This window comes from Phaethon aethereus (assembly GCF_964289735.1).
Source record: "Phaethon aethereus genome assembly, chromosome: 18".
In the NCBI taxonomy this organism is placed as follows: domain Eukaryota; kingdom Metazoa; phylum Chordata; class Aves; order Phaethontiformes; family Phaethontidae; genus Phaethon; species Phaethon aethereus.
This window is the reverse complement of record NC_138594.1, coordinates 1838004-1856399: the sequence shown is the minus strand read 5'-3', so window position 1 is coordinate 1856399 and position 18396 is coordinate 1838004. Positions and strand designations below refer to the sequence as shown.

Sequence of the window (18396 nt, the reverse complement as noted above, 5' to 3'; positions counted from 1 at the left end):
TCAGGACAGCTGGCAACCAGTCATCCTGAGAGCACCGGCAGCCTCTCCTGTTTCCCCTCCTACAGCTTCATTCCCCACAGCTCAGGGGTAACAGTCTCAGAAAAGTCTGGAGCAAGATCTGTCCTGTGCCCCTGCCCTGGACCCCAGCCCTCCATTCTGCATGTCCTCCTCTATGCTAGTAGAGAGGTCTGAGCCAGAGACAGTGCCCGGACAGTAAGACGGAGGTACAGAACTGGTGATCCCTCTGAGACACTCTTTCTTGAGTCCTGAAGGAGGGTGACAGTAAGATGACCTCCCATTCCTTCTGGGACAGGACAAGGACTAGTGGAGCCAGGCAACAGTGGAGAAGAGGTGCAGACGAAGCACCCACCTCCAGTTCCTCCATCTCTCCATGGCCATGAGTAAAGGGTAGCTTGGTGCAGACTTGTGGCTGCTCCGAGTTACACTAGGGACCAAGTATGCACCACCTGGGAAGAAGCTAGAGCAAACACTTGGGCCATCAGATGACACTGCCCCCCCCAACGCAGAGGAGAGATGGGGGGATCTTCACCCTACCTTGTTGAGAGTGTTCAGAGCGGCCTGGGCAGCTGCCAGGGCAGGCTCAGCTTTGGCCAGGTCCTCCTCGCAGTCCTTCTGTTTCTGCTCGACCTCCTGGGTGATAAGTGCCACTTTCTGTTCTTCTTCATCGGCGATTGCCTTTTCCCTGCTCACTTTCTCCGTCTCCACCCCAACCACCTGGATCAGCTTGTCAGCATCATCATTCTTCTGCTTCAGCTCCACTTCTTGAGCTGCCAGCTTGGCCTTCAGCTCATCCACCTAGAGGGAAGAAACACATGCAGGAGCATGGACACTCACCACCCTGCTCCCCACCCTGCCCAGCAGCACAGGCTCACACTCGCATGGGGCTGAACAGTACGCAAAATGATGGAGAGCCCATGTGTAAAGCAAGCAATGCCCTGGTAGCCTAGAAAAGCAGTATTTCAGGTGTTAGCAGGATGCTGCCACTCTCCTTTGCTCACGGTTGCTTGGGGCAGGGTCAGAGAGCCTGTGCAGATGGTGCACATGCTGGAGCAGCCTGCCAGCAGCGAAGAACCCATCACGGGAGAAACCAACACCAGCAGGATGAGCGGTGGAGGAGGTCATCCCACCCCGGCTCACTGCATCTGCTTGGAAACTGGACAGAGGTGCCAGGGCAGCGCGAGCGATGGTTTGAGCAGGATCTAATGGGAAGCGGGTGGAAGCTTCCAATTCAGGTATTCCTGGGATTATTTTTGTACAACCCAGGAGTCTCACCATGGGCCAGGAATTTGCAGCAAGCTGCTCTCATTATAAAGCCAAGCACATCCAGCTTTCACCCATCTTTAAGCACGAGATCTGATGTCATGTCACGTCCCCTGTAAAGGAGGCATGCGTGTGTTTTGCAGTGGAGATGACATGCTACAATTCAGCTACACTTTCTCTTCTCAACCTCAACACCTACAGAACAGAGCATGCGCTATTTTGCCGCGTGCAGGTTTTGAGGAGGAGCTGCACACCAGGAAGCGCCTGCTTGCCCAGGCATGCCCTGCCTCTCACCCACCCGCAGAGACAGGGCAGGACAGCACCCCATCAGTTCCCTTGCAACCACCAGGTCCTATGGACTTGTGATGGGAAGGGCACTTTACACACCAGAAAGATTACGATTGGGCTCTGCTGACAGGTACAGCCCTTGTCAGAGGTCCCAGCCTCAAGGAGCTTTAAAAAGCGATGTCAAATGAGCTTGCGGAGGGATCTCCCGTTCAGCTGGTAGACAAGAGGCACGGCAGTGGTGGCAGCTCCCAACACACTGCTCCACCAAGCAGCTGCTCACACCCAGCAAGGTAGGAGCCCTCTCCAGCAACGGGCTGAAGCACCTGCACAGCAGGGCTGCTTGCACCAGCTCTTACTTGGAGACAGAAAAAAAGCACCCATTTCAATGAATTTACACAGGCTCTGTGCAGACAGCAGAGTTTTTCACTGCCCTGCCATCAAGCTTATAAAGGATTGCTTAGCGCTCCTGGGGTACGTCTTTACCTATGTAAAAATACTTACTAGAAGGGCAGTCAGACACTTGCTTTTGTTGATAATTCCATTTCAATACCAGAAGAGAGAGCACAATTTGCAATCATAGAAACTGAAGCTATTGACGTTCAGCATCAGCTTCAAGTGGAGACCGGTTTCTTAGGAGTCCCTTTGTGCCCTTCATCCGTTGTCATTTCCTGCTGCCCGGCACTACAATGCTGTTTGCACCAGGACAAAGACATGACTGTAAATCCAAATGACTCTGGGCTCATAGGAGCACATAATCCCTTCAGTCGGCAAAATCAGCAGCAGCTTCTTGTTCAGCTCCACGTCTTCAGGGATTGCAGGAAATGAAAGTGGGAGGCTTTGCTGATGGCAGATATGGCTTGTGACCTTCTGCCCAAAAATCAGTAATCATGTGCTGGATACATATATGAATGCTAGCTTTAGGGGTTTACACGACCACGACAAAACAAACAAGGGATTAAAAAGCCACTAGCACTCAACAGCTCTACAAAATGAGCAGAGGTAAACTCAGCCTTCAGCGCAGCCCATGAGAGCAGAAAATGCTCTGACAAAACCTGCTTTCAGCCAAGCATGTCTAATAATGGAAGGGTAAATGATTTGCTATAACGTTGTCAGGATTTAAAAAATGCAAGAAATTCAGTTAGGGCTTTGCTTCAAAGAAGCCCAAAAGTGTATGTTACTGTGAAGACCCCTGCCCAGCTGGGCTTGGGTTACATGTTAAATTCCCAGTGGAAATGATCGAAGTCGGAGCTGTGATGTGTACCCTGAAGCTCTGCTGGACCCTCTGCTAACAGTCCTCACCACATACAGGGGACATACACTGACCTCCAGCCCCCCTTACCTATCTAAGGAAACAATCGTGCTTCCCCAGCGAGGCTAAAGTTCACAGTTGAGCAGGGACAATTTAATAGTGTTTGTGCAGTGGAAAGAGAGAAACAGAAGCTACACCTAAATAACCAAATTCACTGTCTTTAGAGGTGTCCTGGGGGTGGCACAGGGAATGCAGATTTATGAACTTCACTCCACCAGTTTCACACCCTCAGCACAGCAAACAAGTTTCCCTTAATGCTAGACTGACATCCCCAGCAAAACCAGTCTGTCACATCCATTTCTCCTCCCTTCCCACACATCCTAATGCCCAGACATAAAAACGCCTGATGAGACACCAGTGAGCAGGGAGGCCTCACGCCACCGCCTTCAAGAAGGCACAGGCACAGCAGAAACCTTAAATGTGCTCCCATCAATTACCCATGGAGACATCCCTGGCAGAGCACCGTTAGGAATAACGGCATGAAAAGTTCTCATCTGTCTACAAATGTCATGGTTACAAAAGCTACTCAAACTTCCCCTCACTCACATCCAAAAAGGACCTTTCATCCAAAAAGGATGGCAGCTTGCACACAGAGCTATTTTCTGTTTCTTTGGAAAACCCAGATGCTTGTCATATTTCCAGCTATTAAACCCAGACGTTCCAAAACCCAGAGGTGGCCAAGCCTGACCACCACTAACATCTATTTTCTCAAGGTGTGCAGAAAACCTTCTCGGCACAGCTCCCATCTTCTGCCCTCTCACAACCCAGAACTTCTCCAACAGTCACACAGTCTCCCTCCTCCAGCTGACATGCCCCACACTCCAAGTCCACCCTATGAAAACCAGCAGTGTTATAAACCATTCAGATCAGAGCAGGGCAGGGCCATCCACCATCCTTTGAGTGTATTTCCAGGTTGCTCTTCCCTGGTCATTCCTGGATCAGCTTCACAGAGGTCAGGGCTATCAACAATACCCCAGGTAACGTCATGATGCAAAAACATCACGTGAAAAACACCATGATACAAAAGGAGAATAGCATGGAAAATATTATCATGTCATACAATACCTGTTCCCTGGAGCTGGTCCTCAGATGGTGAGGATGAAGACCGATGGAAACAAGTAAGAGGTGATGACTTACCATACTTACCTGGCAGGGAGACACCATGACCAGGCAGGTAGTTCTCCCAGGGCGAGGCTCATCCTGGGCACTCCGAGTGTGCTGACCCCTGCGATTTCCCCAAATGCTGGAAACTGAGCTGCATAATTTGTGGTAGTGGGGGACTATGTTCACGATCTCCCCTGGCAAAAATTTCAGCCCAGCTGAAGTGCCTCTACACCAATGCACACAGCACGGGCAACGAACAGGAGGAGCTGGAAGACACCGTGATGCTAGAAAGCTATGACCTGGTCGTCATTACTGAAACTTGATGGGACAAATCCTACAACTGGAGTGTGGCTGTCGATGGCTACAGGCTGTTCAGAAGGGACAGATGAGGAAGGAAGGGTGGAGGTGTTGCCTTCTACATCAAGAAATGGATAGAGTGTGAAGACCTGTCTCTGAAGAATAGCCATGAGCAGATCAGAAGCTTATGGGTAAGAACCAGAGGCTGAGGCAACAAAGGGAACCTTGTGGTTGGTGTCTACTACAGGCCACCCAATCAAAGGGAGTCTATTGATGAAGCCTCCTCACTCCAGCTACAGGAGGCATCATGCTCACAGGCTCTCATCTTGCTGGGGGACTTCAAGCACCCCGACATCTGCTGGGAAAGTAGCGCAGCAGGCAGTAGGTAATCCAGGAGCTCCTGGAGTGCATGGAGGATAACTTCCTAAGCCAGGTAGCAGACAGCTCTACTAGAGGGGATGCCATACTGGACCTGTTGGTCACCAGTGCGTGGGAGATAATTGGTGAGATGAAGCTTGGAGGCAGCGTGGGCTGCAGTGATCATGCACTGGTGGAGTTCGCAGTCCTGAGGGATATGGGGCAGGCAAAGAGTGAAGTCAGGACCCTGAAGTTTAGGAAAGCAAAATTCCAGCTTTTCAGGCAGTTAGTCAGTAGGACCCCCTGGGAAACTGCCCTTGGGTACAAGGGAGTAGAACGGAGCTGGCAGATCTTTAAGGATACTTTCCACAGAGCACAAGAGCTCTTGATCCCAAGGTGTAAGAAATCAGGAAAGGAAGGCAAGAGACCAGCATGGCTGAGTGGAGACCTGCTGGGCAAACTAAAGGGCAAGAAGGGAATGCACAGGCAGGGGAAGCAGGGACAGGGATCATGGGATGAGTACAGGGACACTGCCCGGTTATGTAGGGATGGCGTCAGGAGAGCCAAGGCACAGATGGAGATGAACTTGGCAAGGGATGCAAATAATAATAAGCAGGGCTTCTACGGGTGTGTCAGCCAGAAAAGGAAAGTCAAAGAAAGCAACCCCCCGCCCTTGATGCCTGCAAGACGGGGACTAGAGGAGCAAAGTTTCTCCCACTGTAAGAGAAGATCAGATTCGTGACCACCTGAGGAACCTGAACGTGCACAAGTCTATGGGACCTGATGAGAAGCATCGCAGAGTCCTGAGGGAGTTGGCTGATGTAGTTGCCAAGCCACTCTCCATCATACTTGAAAAGTCCTGGCAGTCAGGTGAAGTCCCTGCAGACTGGAAAAAGGGAAACACTACACCCATCTTTAAAAAGGGAAGCAAAGAGGACCCTGGGAACTACCGACTCGTCAGCCTCACCTCTGTGCCTAGGAAGACCATGGAACAGATCCTCCTAGAAGCTGTGCTAAGGCACATGGAGGACAAGGAGGTGATTGGAGACAGCCAGCATGGCTTCACCAAGGGCAAGTCCTGCCTGACCAACCGAGTGGCCTTCTGTGACGGAGTGACCACATCAGTGGACAAGGGAAGAGCTACCGATGTCACCTATCTGGACTTCTGTAAGGCCTTTGACACTGTCCCCCACAACATCCTTCTCTCTAAATTGGAGAGAGATGGATTTGGTGGGTGGACTGTTGGGTGGACGAGTAATTGGTTGGATGGTCACATTTAAAGGGTGGTGGTCAACAGCTCAGTGTCCAGATGGAGATCGGTGCCAAGCCTTGTCCCTCAAGGGTCCGTGTTGGGACCAGTACTCTTTAGTATTTTCATCAATGACATAGACAGTGGGATAGACACCTGCAGCAAGTTCCCAGATGACACCAAGCTGAGTGATGGGGCTGACACGCCTGAGGGACAGGATGCCATCTAGAGGGACCTGCACAAGCTCGAGGAATGGGCCCGTGTGAACCTTATGAGGTTCAACAAGGCCAAGTGCAGGGTCCTGCCCCTGGGTCGGGGCAATCCCCGGTATCAGCACAGGCTGGGGGATGAAGGGATGGAGAGCAGCCCCAGGGAGAAGGAATTGGGGGTACTGGTGGGTGAAAAGCTGGACATGAGACAGCAATGTGCCAGCCCAGAAGGCCAACCGTGTCCTGGGCTGCCCCCAAATCAGCGTGGCCAGCAGGGCGAGGGAGGGGATTCTGCCCCTCTGCCCCGCTCTGGGGAGACCCCACTGCAGTGCTGCATCCAGCTCTGGAGCCCTCAGCACAGGAGAGACATGGATCTGCTGGAGCGGGGCCAGAGGAGGCCCCAGCAATGCTCCGAGGGCTGGAACAGCTCTGCTGGGAGGACCGGCTGGGAGAGCTGGGGGGGCTCAGCCTGGAGCAGAGAAGGCTCCGGGGAGACCTTCCTGCAGCTGCCACGGCTGAGAGGGGCTTAGAAGAAAGATGGGGCAGACCTTTTAACAGGGCCTGTAGCTTCTCGTTGTACTTTCTCTCCCCTGTCCAGCTGCGGGGAGTTTAGGGTGCTGCAGTGACCTGTCCTGCTTGCTTCTTGCCAGCACATTGGACCCTGCTGTGCTGTGGAGCAGCCACAGACACATGGCTTTATAATTACGATCCAAACACATCACGGAAGAGTCATTACAACCTCCAAGGGAGGTGAGACAAACGCCACTGACTTCTCCAGCATCTGCCAACACTGGTGAAAGCAAAAGATGCCTTTTGGGTAACACGTGGCTGGTAAGCAGTAGAAAGGAAGAACTACAAGAGAATAAGAGTACAAAGAAATCACAGTAGACCACCATGCCAAAGAGAAGACAGAACACTGTTAACCAGATTGAAGTGTGAGCAGACAGATCCAGCATGTGCCTTAGCATATGGAATACCAGTACTGGCCATGAAAAGGTCAGTACTTGGTCCCAAACAGTGCTAAGAAATGTGAAAAACCTGTGAGCAGCTTACTGAGTCCAGGACAATCTGATAAGGGATTAGTAATGTGAGGTAGAAAGGGGAAGAGCAAAGCAAACGAGAGATTCAAGGGTAATGTACTGTGACTCCAACAGGGAAGGAAGAAGTGCTTTCCTACCAGCAGAGGAAAGAATAAGAATTATTAAAGAGTAGAAAACCTGTAGGGCAAGCTCCCAGAAGACTCATTTTATCTGATTGTCCCTGCCTTGTTTTGAGAACACAAAATATATCATAAAGGTCAGCGATTAATTGATAGAGCAAGCAAGACTTGAATCTGGAATCCAGTGATGCAATATTAACCAGTGTCATCCTAAAAATTACTCAGCAACGAGCTCTGAACAGAGCACTGACCTCTTCATAGCGAACATCACTCTGAAAAACAAATGACTCATCCCATACATCTTCCAAACTCTATTATGTCCTAATAAGTGGAAGCTGGCTTCTGCTTTTCTGAGTACTGAGGACAGCCACCGTCTTCAGGGAAAGATGGTTAGGCATGTAAGCTAATGGAAACATTTCTTTAGGAGAAAAATTGATTAACGATATCAAGATGTCCAAATCTCAAAAGAAAAAAAAGAGAGCGGGGCAGGGGGGAGAAAACAAAAAGGATGGGAAGAGGTTATTTTGAAACTGGAATGGCTAAGTCAAAGAGTACCCTGCAACTACTTGCACAACAGCTCCCCACTCCCCCCGCCCCCGCTGAGGCCATGCTGAACAGTCTATAGAAATACATAAAACTTAAAATTAATTTGTCACAGCATTCAAGAAGTTAGGGTCCTAGAGAATGCTGATGATGGGAGTACTAGTCCTCAGGCCTAAGGCACATCGAGGTCGTCATACCCAGATATCAAAATCCTCCTCCTTTGCTTTGAAAATAAAAAAACCCACAGCATACCACTTCCAAGTGCCATGAACACAACCTGGAGATGACACACCCAAGTGGGACAGAAGTCTTGTCACATCCTCAGCACCAAGACCAACCATTTCTATGGGTGAATGTAAATGTCAGACATTTAAATCCATATTCAAGACTGAATGTTCTGGTATGATTTCCAATACTTCTAAATATCCAGACTTGTTTCAAATCAACAGCAGTTTTGACTACTGCACACATCTGATAAATTAGATGTTTAATTTAAGGCCCCCAGTGTTAATTTTAGACTCAAATTTGACATATTTGTCCTCACTGCTCTGTGTCTTAATCAACTCCACAGACAGGCACTTCTCACCCCAGCCTTACTCCAACCAGATATGAACTCTGCATTCTTGCAATAGCATACCCTGCAAGACCCACAGATGTTGTGCCTTCTCATCTCCTCCCCAGTCCCTCACCACTGCTCAGCACCTGGGTCGTGGCTCATCAGAGAACCTTTGCCAACACATGAAGATATGCCTGAAGAATACAGAAGAGTCCCCATGTTTGACTGACACTACAGGGACTTGTTTTCTCTCTAAAGGTTAGTTTTATATTAGTTGCTCCCAACAAAAAGTAGACGTAACTCATCTTGTCCACCACTGGGGCATCATCAAAAACAGCAGCAACCCACAGATCAGCAAAATTATTTGCCTCCGTAGGTAAGGTAGATGTAAGATCTGCTTTGCAGTGAGGGCAAGTACTTATGGCTCTGGTTGGCTTCACTGGTCATGATGGGTGCTCTCTGCTTCCAGCTGTTCAGCCTCAGTTGCATCCTTTCAAAGGAGATGCTAAAACCTGCAAAGGGGGCATGAAACATTCCCACTCCTCTCCTGTGTCCTCAAAGACCTGTCCTGCACCACGAAGAAAGCAACTGTTTGAAGTGAAATGTAGATTATCTGAGTTGAGAGGCACTAATAAAGCCCATACATCACCCTCTAGTAAGGCATGGATCCTATTGAGCGTGACAGACGTGATTTATGCCACCAGCATTATCCAGAGCATATATATGGAAGGGGTTGAACCTGCTAGTCCTTCATTCACATCAACCCCCTGCATTTCTTTGGAGCCGCTTCAGGAGAGGCCCATTTGCCACAGTAGAAGCTTGTAAGTGAACATTTGTAAGAGTTAATAAAAAATGAAATGGAGAGAAAAACGGGAGTTTGGCAACAGATGTAGACAGCAAATCTCTGAAATGCAGTTTGAGTCACTGCAGAGATGTTTGTGAAATACTCAGAACAACATCTAGTCTTTACCACAGAAGAGTGCCAGTGCTGCTCTTTAGCAGGGTAATTTTGGGATGGGTAATGTACATTTCAGACATGCATTAGTCTTCCTTAAAGAAGGATTGCATAATGCAAGGAAAAATTAACATCAGTCTTATTTAAAAGGATGCTCTATTTAGTTTGAAAGAGAGGATTCTTGCTGAAGTCTTTGTAGATTTCCTGGATGCCAACTCCAAAAATCACTGATCTTCCTGTATTTTATAAGCTGTATTGTCACCACAGCTGAAATATAATCATTAAAAGACGTACACATCCAGCTGGCTCCCTATCTCATCTCACTTACTGTGATCTTTCATTTGGGATTAGCACCACTCAAACAGCAGAGACGGGACACACACCTCCTCCCTTCTCCTCTCCAGTACAGAACATAGCTCTGCTCCTCTAGGAACCAGTTCAAGCCAGACCAGAGCCAGGATCTAACACAAATTTTACACCCTGCACAGTTTCAACCTGTAAAGTTCTCCTTCAAACCAGGATGCAGAGATGTCTCTAACAGAGAAACAAGGAAAACCATCAGCTTTTAGCACCAAAGGGTTTGCTTACCTGAGCAGACGTGCTGTTGAGCTTCTCCAGGCCATTCTCCAGCCGCTCCATTTTTGCTTTTAAATCCTTGCCCTTTTTCAGTAGCAAATTCTGATAGAGTTTGATTTGTTCAAGGAACGACTTTGGAGTGGTGTAGTTATACCGTCGCTCATTGCTCAGATACAATCGGGATATCTCGTTGACACTTGTGTGGACATAGGCCATGAATTTGCTTATTGAATCTTTCACTGAATCCTAAAGGTAAGATGAGAAGACAAGGAGAAAATATTTTAAACAAGAACAACTGTATACAGTGCAGACCTGTGCCGTATATAAAGGAATTTATTAACTTTTTATACTGCTGCAGCAAAATCCAGGATGTAACATCTAAGTTGATCCCATTTCATTTGTTATCTCTAAAATAACTTTGTCTGCTCGTGTACTTTATACTTCTTTTTATATCTTTTTATCTCATACTTTATCTTATTCCAAGCAATTTTTCTAGCATTCAGCTCTATAAAATAGCAGCCTTTTAAGTATAAATTTGGGCTTTTCTTCTGTACAAACGGGGAAAGAGCACGCTCATAAAAAGAAACATTGTAGACCTCATTCTTCCAAAATCCTGCCCAGAAAACCTAAATAAACAGAACTGAATCTCTTTTAGTCTAGTAGCAGGTTGTCATCAATAAGAACTTGACCCGTTTTTGCCCTTGAGAATTACAGACGCTCAGACACACATGTGGAGTGAAAAGCCTATGTTCCCTGCAATAACCCTAAGTATTAGGTTATTTTCTGCACCGATTTGTAAAGCTGTTTCTCTTGCTAGCAAAGCAGTCATTTCACTGGCGTGAGTGTACAAACACCCACGAGCATGGTGTCCATGGCCATACTTCTGCTAAGGACCATGCCCCTCTCTGAAAAATCTGGACCACATTTCAAGGATGGAATCATAGAATAGTTCGGGTTGGAAAGGACCTTTCAAGGCCATCTAGTCCAACCCCTCTGCAGTGAGCAGGGACATCTTCAACTCGAGCAGGTTGCTCAGAGCCCCGTCCAACCTGACCTTGAATCTTACCAGGGATGGGGCATCTACCACCTCTCTGGGCAACCTGGGACAGGGCTTCACCACCCTCATTGTCAAAAATTTCTTCCTTACATCTAGTTGAAATCTGCCCTCTTTTAGTTTAAAACCATCACTCCTTGTCATATCGCTACAGGCCCTGCTAAAATATTTGTCCCCATCTTTCTTCTAAGCCCCTCTCAGCCCTGGCAGCTGCACTAGCGTCTCCCCGGAGCCTTCTCTGCTCCAGGCTGAACCCTCCCAGCTCTCTCAACCTGTCCTCCCAGCAGAGCTGTTCCAGCCCTCAGGTCCTTTTTGTGGACCCTCTCCAACAGGTCCATGTCTTCTCTGTGCTGAACATGGTTTGATTAAGTCTAACGCATTACAGTGCTACCAGGAATGCCTCTCTGAACAGTCACCCAGACGTCCTGGATAAGTACTGGAGAGCAGTAAAGGTGAGCAGAGTCCTCTGCAACACCCTCCTCGCTGCGCGAGGCACAGCTTGCACTGAACGGAGGGACGAGGTCACGCCTGGCTGCCCACAGCACCGCGTGGCCAGGGCCGGCCAGCGCCTGCACCCCGCAGGGCAACTCGAACCCAAGCACGGCGCGGGCACCCCCGGATGCCGGCGGGTGAGGTGCTCACCTCCACAGTCTCTGTTTCTCGCAGAAAGCGGAGGCTGACGGACTCGAGGGCATCCCGCGGCCACTCCTGGAACCAGTCTATGGCCGTGCAGCTGACGATGGCGGGGAACTTCCTGCTGCGGATGCGCAGCTTGCTACCGACGGGTGAAAAACACAGTGCAACCTGCAGAGCCCGAGGAAGGAGACAGTGAGAAGACGTGGCCAGGAACAGGCGCTGGGCTCCAGCCACGCAGCCCAGCCGGGGCTCTTCCAGCCATTTCCAAAGAAAGATCTCACGCCACCAGCTAAGGGTACAGCAACACCAATCCCTGAGCCCTTGCACTTCAGGCCAGCAAGCCTGGCCTGGAAAAGGCATAATCTAGCAGTAAACACATTTTTTCTCTGCAATAAAGACAAGCGGTGGTGTTAAGCATTGCTATGGTCAAAAGCAGAGGCCTGGCACGCTTTCATGGCTGTTTAATATAACCACTCTTCCCTGCTTTAGCAGCGACACAAAGGTTCACCCAGCAGGGAACTGGCATCCAGATTCAAGCGGCGCAACCAGGAATTAAAGTGAATGGATCTAAAATCTCCTGGCAGGACCACAGGCCTGCCTGGATTGTTTCCCTCAAAGCCAGCATTGAAAAGGATTGAGGTGGCTCAAACTCAAAATCTGCTTTTATCAGGATGAGAAATTTTTTGAAGTAGAGAAATCTCAAAACAAAGCGAAATGGAAATAAAAGCAGTTGTGAAGGCGTTTTCACTGCTCATTGCAGTTTTGCGCAGCAGTTCCTTTGCTTTTCAGGCTTTATTTCAGTCCAACAGCTGCTAAAAGTGTCCGAGTTGCAGCAAATTGTGCAGCGTTCGTGGGCCTCTGGGAAATTACTCTTCACAGTACAGCCCGGTTACTTCACAGTTACTCCCCTGCTTAGCATCCTCCCAGCCCTGTGCTATTTCTTCTTCCTCCAGTCTTCTGCGCCCTCCCCTCGTCCACCTGCCTTTCCCTGCAGGCTGGGAGCCTTCTTCCCCCCACAGCCAGCCTGCTCAGCTCCAGTCAGGAAGGCACAAGCTCTCCCTTTTCCAGAAGGAAACCCCTTGCCCAGGGTGTAAAGCCAAGACAAGGCAAAGCACCTTTCCTCTTCACTGCCCCACCACCAGCTTTAACTGCAAAACAAGACCCAAGGACCAAAACCTGCCACCACGGTTCATCACAGCCCTTTTCCTGCAAGCCCGCTGAGGATGGATTTACAAGCTCTGCTAATCAGGCACAACGAAGGACACAGACAAGTTGCCACCATGCAATGAAGTAGCAATACCTGAGCAAGGGCCAGTTTGGGAAGCAGCATATCCCACTCAATGCATAATCCCTCTCCCACTCAGCCCTGGCTGGTACCTGCACAGCCGTGCAGGTGCCGCAGGACAGGCTGCTGCCGGCTCAGACGTCTCTATAAGGTGTCACCACCTCCGCCATGAGCTAAGATCTGTTTTTCAGAAGCTGCGAAAGCCAGCATGTAACAAAACCACTTTCTTTTGCATTTCAGAAGCAGCAGCTGAACTCAGAGCTTCTTCTCCTCTGACGTGGCCACTGCATGCTCACACGCAGAGGATAGGCACGTAGAAATCCTTCCTACACCTTCAAGCATGAGCCTCAGGCACCTCTATGTAGCTCTCTCAGGGCCAGGCAACCTTCAGGAAGCTATCCATGTACAAAAGCCGCCTTCTGCACCTATACTACTCTCTCTGAAGACGCTGAGGCAGAAGGTGTGTTGGTGCTCATGCTCCATTAGGTCAAGCCCCACTCCTGTGCTGCTCCCAGAGGTCCAGCATGCCCTGGACCACCAACAGATCAATCAGCTTTCTGTACAGAGCATGATGCTGTCACAAAACAATGGGGAGAATAACCAGCACTTCCAGGCTGACCCCATCCATCTGCTCTAGAACGCTGTTAAGAAGAAGGGCAGACAGGGAAAAGGGATCAGCCTCAAGGAAATCACATTCACACTGCCCTTCCAGTGGGGGTGTGCCCTTCCCACAATAGCTAACAGGAATATATCTAGGGAGGGACACCAGACAGAAGAGAACAAAGGTGAAAGAAAAGCTAGAAAACAGCCTCGGAGCTCATCAGAAATTCGCCTCTACACTGGGAGAGAGAGGCGGACTGGATTCCCCCTCCTTGGATATCTATACTGTGGCATGGTCCCCAAATTTTCCTTCGAAAATCAACTGTCCAGCTGTTTCCCAACCTAAACATGTATCTACCTACATCTAAAATGGAACAGGCCACCCTGTTCACTCAGTGAATGTGTCCCACCAACACAAACCACGCAGTGAGTAAGAAGGAGGATATGCTTTCATTAAGCAAAGATCAAGTCTTCACTCATTGCTCACCCTAACTCCCTGCTCTGGGACTGCAGCACTGTGCAGTCCTGCAGATGGGTAAATACCTTCTGGAAGAGTCTAACTCTTTGCACCGTACTTTCTCCACGTGCTGGGCATACCTGGGAAGTCCTGAAACTGTTTCATATTTGTAAGGCCTTTCTATGCTGGAATATGGGCTTCAGAGGTAGAAATCCTATGTGCATGTTGTGTCCCACTCAGTTCCCAGCACTCTGTTTTTAAGGTAACATTTTTTTAATTCTTCTGGCTATGTATTATGAACAACATGAAGACTGATCCCCTGTGCAACTTTTCCAAGCAGCAAGACCAAGTCCTGATGCACCCCAGTTAAAGCCCTGTGCGTGTCTCTGAAAATGGAAAGGCTGGTCCTGCTCAGCTCTTGAAAGAGAAAATTTTCAACTCCCATAGTGCTTTCTAAAGCCCAAGAAATGTTGACAACAGGCAGCATTTCCTTTGCTTTAGTACTACTTGCTGAGAGAATCACAGTTCATATCATGAACAGGCAGAAAAGCCTTTCGGGCTGCAGTCTGACCCTACAAGGCAGCCCAACGCATCTTCACCCTGTGCCCCTGCACCTAGGTTGATGGTGAAGACCCAAGCTCCCCCAGCCTCTGTCTCACCTTCAGCTGTCGTCGAACACGCTCTATAAAAAACTTCCAGCAAGTCTCCCTAGAGTCCACCAGCCCCCGGCCTTTAACTTCATTCCTCATGCTGTTGGTGATGTTTTCAACTTCATCGTCAGAGAAGAGATCAGGGATTTCACCTAAGAGAAGAGGTGAAATCATCTGAAATTTTGGTTTACTGGGTTTGGATTTGAGTTTTGGTTTACTGGTCTGGATTTTGTTGCAGTCTTAGAGCAAAGTGAAGCTTCTACCTCCCTCTTCAGAGGCTCGGGGAAGACCCTTCCTCAAGAAAAAACATTGTGCCAGGTGCCCACAGGCCCCAGCAGCAGCAAAGTGGCACAGAAGATCATTCTGCTAAAAAATACACACCTGTGAAAGCAAACTTTCTTATAAAAGCACAAGGTAAACAAACAGAGAATAGAGTCAAAGTACAGAAAGTCCATTGTTTTTCAGATCTACAGTGCTAATTAGATTACCGAAAAAAAATCAAATACCTAATATGCTATACACGATAATGAAATTATTTTAGTTTTGCAAAGGAATTAGTTAAATGAACAATTTCTGCAGCTGTTCAATGCCGTTTCCAGCAGTGGTCAAATAACTCCCAGATCACCAAAATGTTTTAAAAGTTAAAAATCTTTTAAAAACTTTTAGAAGTTAATAGTTATGAACTGATTGTCAAAAATGTACCCAAACAAATATTATTTTAGTGGTTCCTTAATTTATCACCTATTCACTTCCTTTCTGGCTTCTGATTTGATTGAAATCATCATTATCGAGCAAGATGCTGTCAGTATGAACACTAATCACTTAGGAAAACATACTAATCAGAAATCTGCTCATTTATAAGAAAGACTAAAATACATGTTTTGTTCTAGTTTCTTAGGTGATAAGAAGTGAAACAATTAAGAAAAACAAGGACGCAGGTAGCAGAGAGCAGCCAGACCCAACAGTCAGCACCTGCTGGCTGCTGCTGGCTCATGCCATGGGAAGTCACGGTCCCTTCCTCGGTCTGGCTGTGGCTCTATGCTGCCTCCCTCAACCCCGAGCGAGGACCTCTGATCTGTCCCCGCTTCCCACCTAGCAACCACAGGAAAACACAACACCTTTCAAAGCCACCGTAAGATGACCTGAGCATCCTCAAGCCAGGCTGCTTAGCCTGCCCCTTGCTGCAGGACACTGCAGAGCTTCACCTTGGGTCATGAGATGTTCATGTTCACACCACGCGTAAGAGGTGGGGGGAGCTACTCACCACCTTCCACAACAATCCCTGTCCTTACTCCTGGTTACAAATTCATCACAGGCAGGGCTTGTTTGCTGCTGAAACCATCTGGCCAATTTATAGCCCCGTGTGTCAACTCTGGATTTACTCACAAACTATCACTCCCCTGTGCTGGCAACTCTCCACCCCTCACCATCCATGGAGGTCACCTGAACCAGCTGGTATCTTCCCACTCCCAACTCACAAATAAGGCAAGAAGTGGCACGCAGCTAGTAGCAGTGATTTACCAGGGAATCTGGGAAATACACCCACTCTGGATTACGTAGTGCAGTCACAGTGACACAGCTGCACACTCCCATGTGGGCTGTAACTGCAGTGCACCCGTCACAGGGAGTGCTCATTTGCACATCCTTGTGCCGTGTTCTGCAGGGAAAGAAAGCATTGGCATGTCAACTGCAATTGTTTCAGCAAGCAACAGCTCAAAAACTTCAATGCATCAGGAAAAATGAAGAGGACTGGAAAGCAGCTAGTTGACGCACACAGACATGGTCATCTGGTGTCTTTGCATCATCCATCAGCTCGCAGATACTCCAGTCAAATTTTCTAGCCAGGAATAACCTTATTTTATTAGGCAACTAGAGTGTAGATGCACAGGATCCATAGATCAAACTCGTAGATAAAAAAAAAATAGATCTGTTGATACATTCCTTTGGCTCTGTCCTCAGCTGCAATATCACAACAGACATGTCACTTAACAACCACATGCAGCATACCATGAAGTATGGAAAACTGGCTACAAGACATTAGAGAAAGAAATATATGTACCAGATGATGGAGTGGTTCCTCACCAAGGATACCTTAGCACTGCTTTTACTCTAGAGCTTAATCCACACATCTTCTAGCTTACTTCACATATTGCCCTTCTGCATACTCTAGAACTACAGATGCTACCATGAGCAAAACTACACTCAAAAGGGTGAGAGGAGAAATCAAAGCAATGAGAGACATACCTGATGCTAAGAAGTCATTCACCAGCACCAAGAACTGCTCATCAGCCACTTGCACATCGGTCATCAGGAACACGGTGCCTATGTTCTTCACACCTGCTTTCAGGTACTGGTTTGCCAGGTCTGCCTGGAGGTTGAAAAGCAAGTGGATTTAGGGGTTGCACCTACATTCTGCAAAGCATGGGCTAGGTACCACACCTACAAGCAGGATATTTCAGAATCTTCCCGTTAACTGAGAACTAAGCAATTGCAATCAATTAGCATGAAACTGCACTTTGACTGCACTCCATCTCCATGGTTGAGCTTTCCAGGTTATGGGGAGACACTATTGCTATCACCATTGTAGGACATTACTAAGTAAGGCTTGACATAATGCCCAGATCTCTATAACACAAAAATTAGAAGAAAGCCCTGCCCAGCACCACCAGACAAAGGGAAATGCCTGTGGCTGAAACACTTAGAAGTCAATGGATGTGGCTGAAGACATCAATGCAATCCCTGGTTGTGGAGGCTGGGGGAGTTCATAAAGGCTCACTCCACCCTGGGCTGTGGGTACAGGAAGTCACATAGACAGGGACTGGGCGAGACAGTAGTGACTGGAAATGTTGGTCCTTGGTATCCCCATGCTGTAGATGTCTCTGGTTTCACAAGTACGCATGAATAAATTAATTTCTTTTTTCTGAGGTCCTGCAAGACATTTTTTTTGTTTGTGCGGAAGGGAGAAGAACGCTTTCTGCAAACATTGATTTTTTTCAATTGCGTATTTCTTCCTTCTCTTCCAGAGTGCACGCAGGGACTCACCCTTCAGTCTCCTACTTGGTGCAGTGATGCTGACAGAGAGCTGCTCATGTGGAAAAGCTGTTTCATTTCAAAGGGGACAGTGTCCTCCTAATGAAGGACACTATCTTTTTGAAATCCAGGTTGTTCATGAGATAGAGAAAACACCACCATTCAGCTCAAATTCCATCCTTTCTTTCCTGTGCCTCCAAGCAGGTTACAAGACATGCAGAGGACCCCAAAGGAACACATGGCTGTTTCAGAAACTCTCTTATAAATTTAGCAAACAAGCAAGCTTCTTCCAAAAGAATCATTTGTTACTTTCATCACTGGAAATTTGGATTAGATCAATTATAACAGCAGGAGGGGCCAACGGCAGACAGGGTAATCTGTCACCATCTTGCTCTTCCATATTGGAGAAAAAAAAATTGCTCTATATTTCATAAATTCTTTGAAAATTAGTACAGAGTGAAGGGAACATCAAATTATCTTCCACCTCTACAGGCAGAGAATCAAAGAAGTGCTTTGAAAACAAGTTTATTAATGCTGGTATTGAGAAGATGGCTTCCTCAATAAATAGGCAGGTACGAGCTAGAAAATCCCATGAGTGGGGCTGAAAAACATAGAGAAGAGCTGAAAATACCCAGCAGATGGTGGGACAGGCTTGTGTAACATGATGAAAACGACCTGTACACAACCACTGGTCCTCAGGTCATGCCACTGATGGGGAAGGAACGCAGGGTTCCTCAGCCATCACACCTCCCAGGCAGAATGGAGTGAAGTTACTGTGACTGGGATTTTTACAACATTTCT

At 48.1% G+C, this 18396-nt stretch overlaps 1 protein-coding gene across 1 annotated transcript in view; it reads right to left on the bottom strand.

The window, feature by feature from the left end:
• DNAH9 (dynein axonemal heavy chain 9) overlaps positions 1–18396 on the bottom strand; it is a gene marked incomplete at both ends in the record, with an annotated part of 208231 nt that overhangs the window by 105863 nt on the left and 83972 nt on the right. The window contains 5 exons of the mRNA XM_082008261.1: positions 556–816; positions 9896–10129; positions 11580–11741; positions 14575–14717; positions 16810–16933. Of these exons, the coding sequence (XP_081864387.1) occupies positions 556–816; positions 9896–10129; positions 11580–11741; positions 14575–14717; positions 16810–16933 (924 nt within the window). The remainder of the gene's footprint in view (positions 1–555; positions 817–9895; positions 10130–11579; positions 11742–14574; positions 14718–16809; positions 16934–18396) is intronic.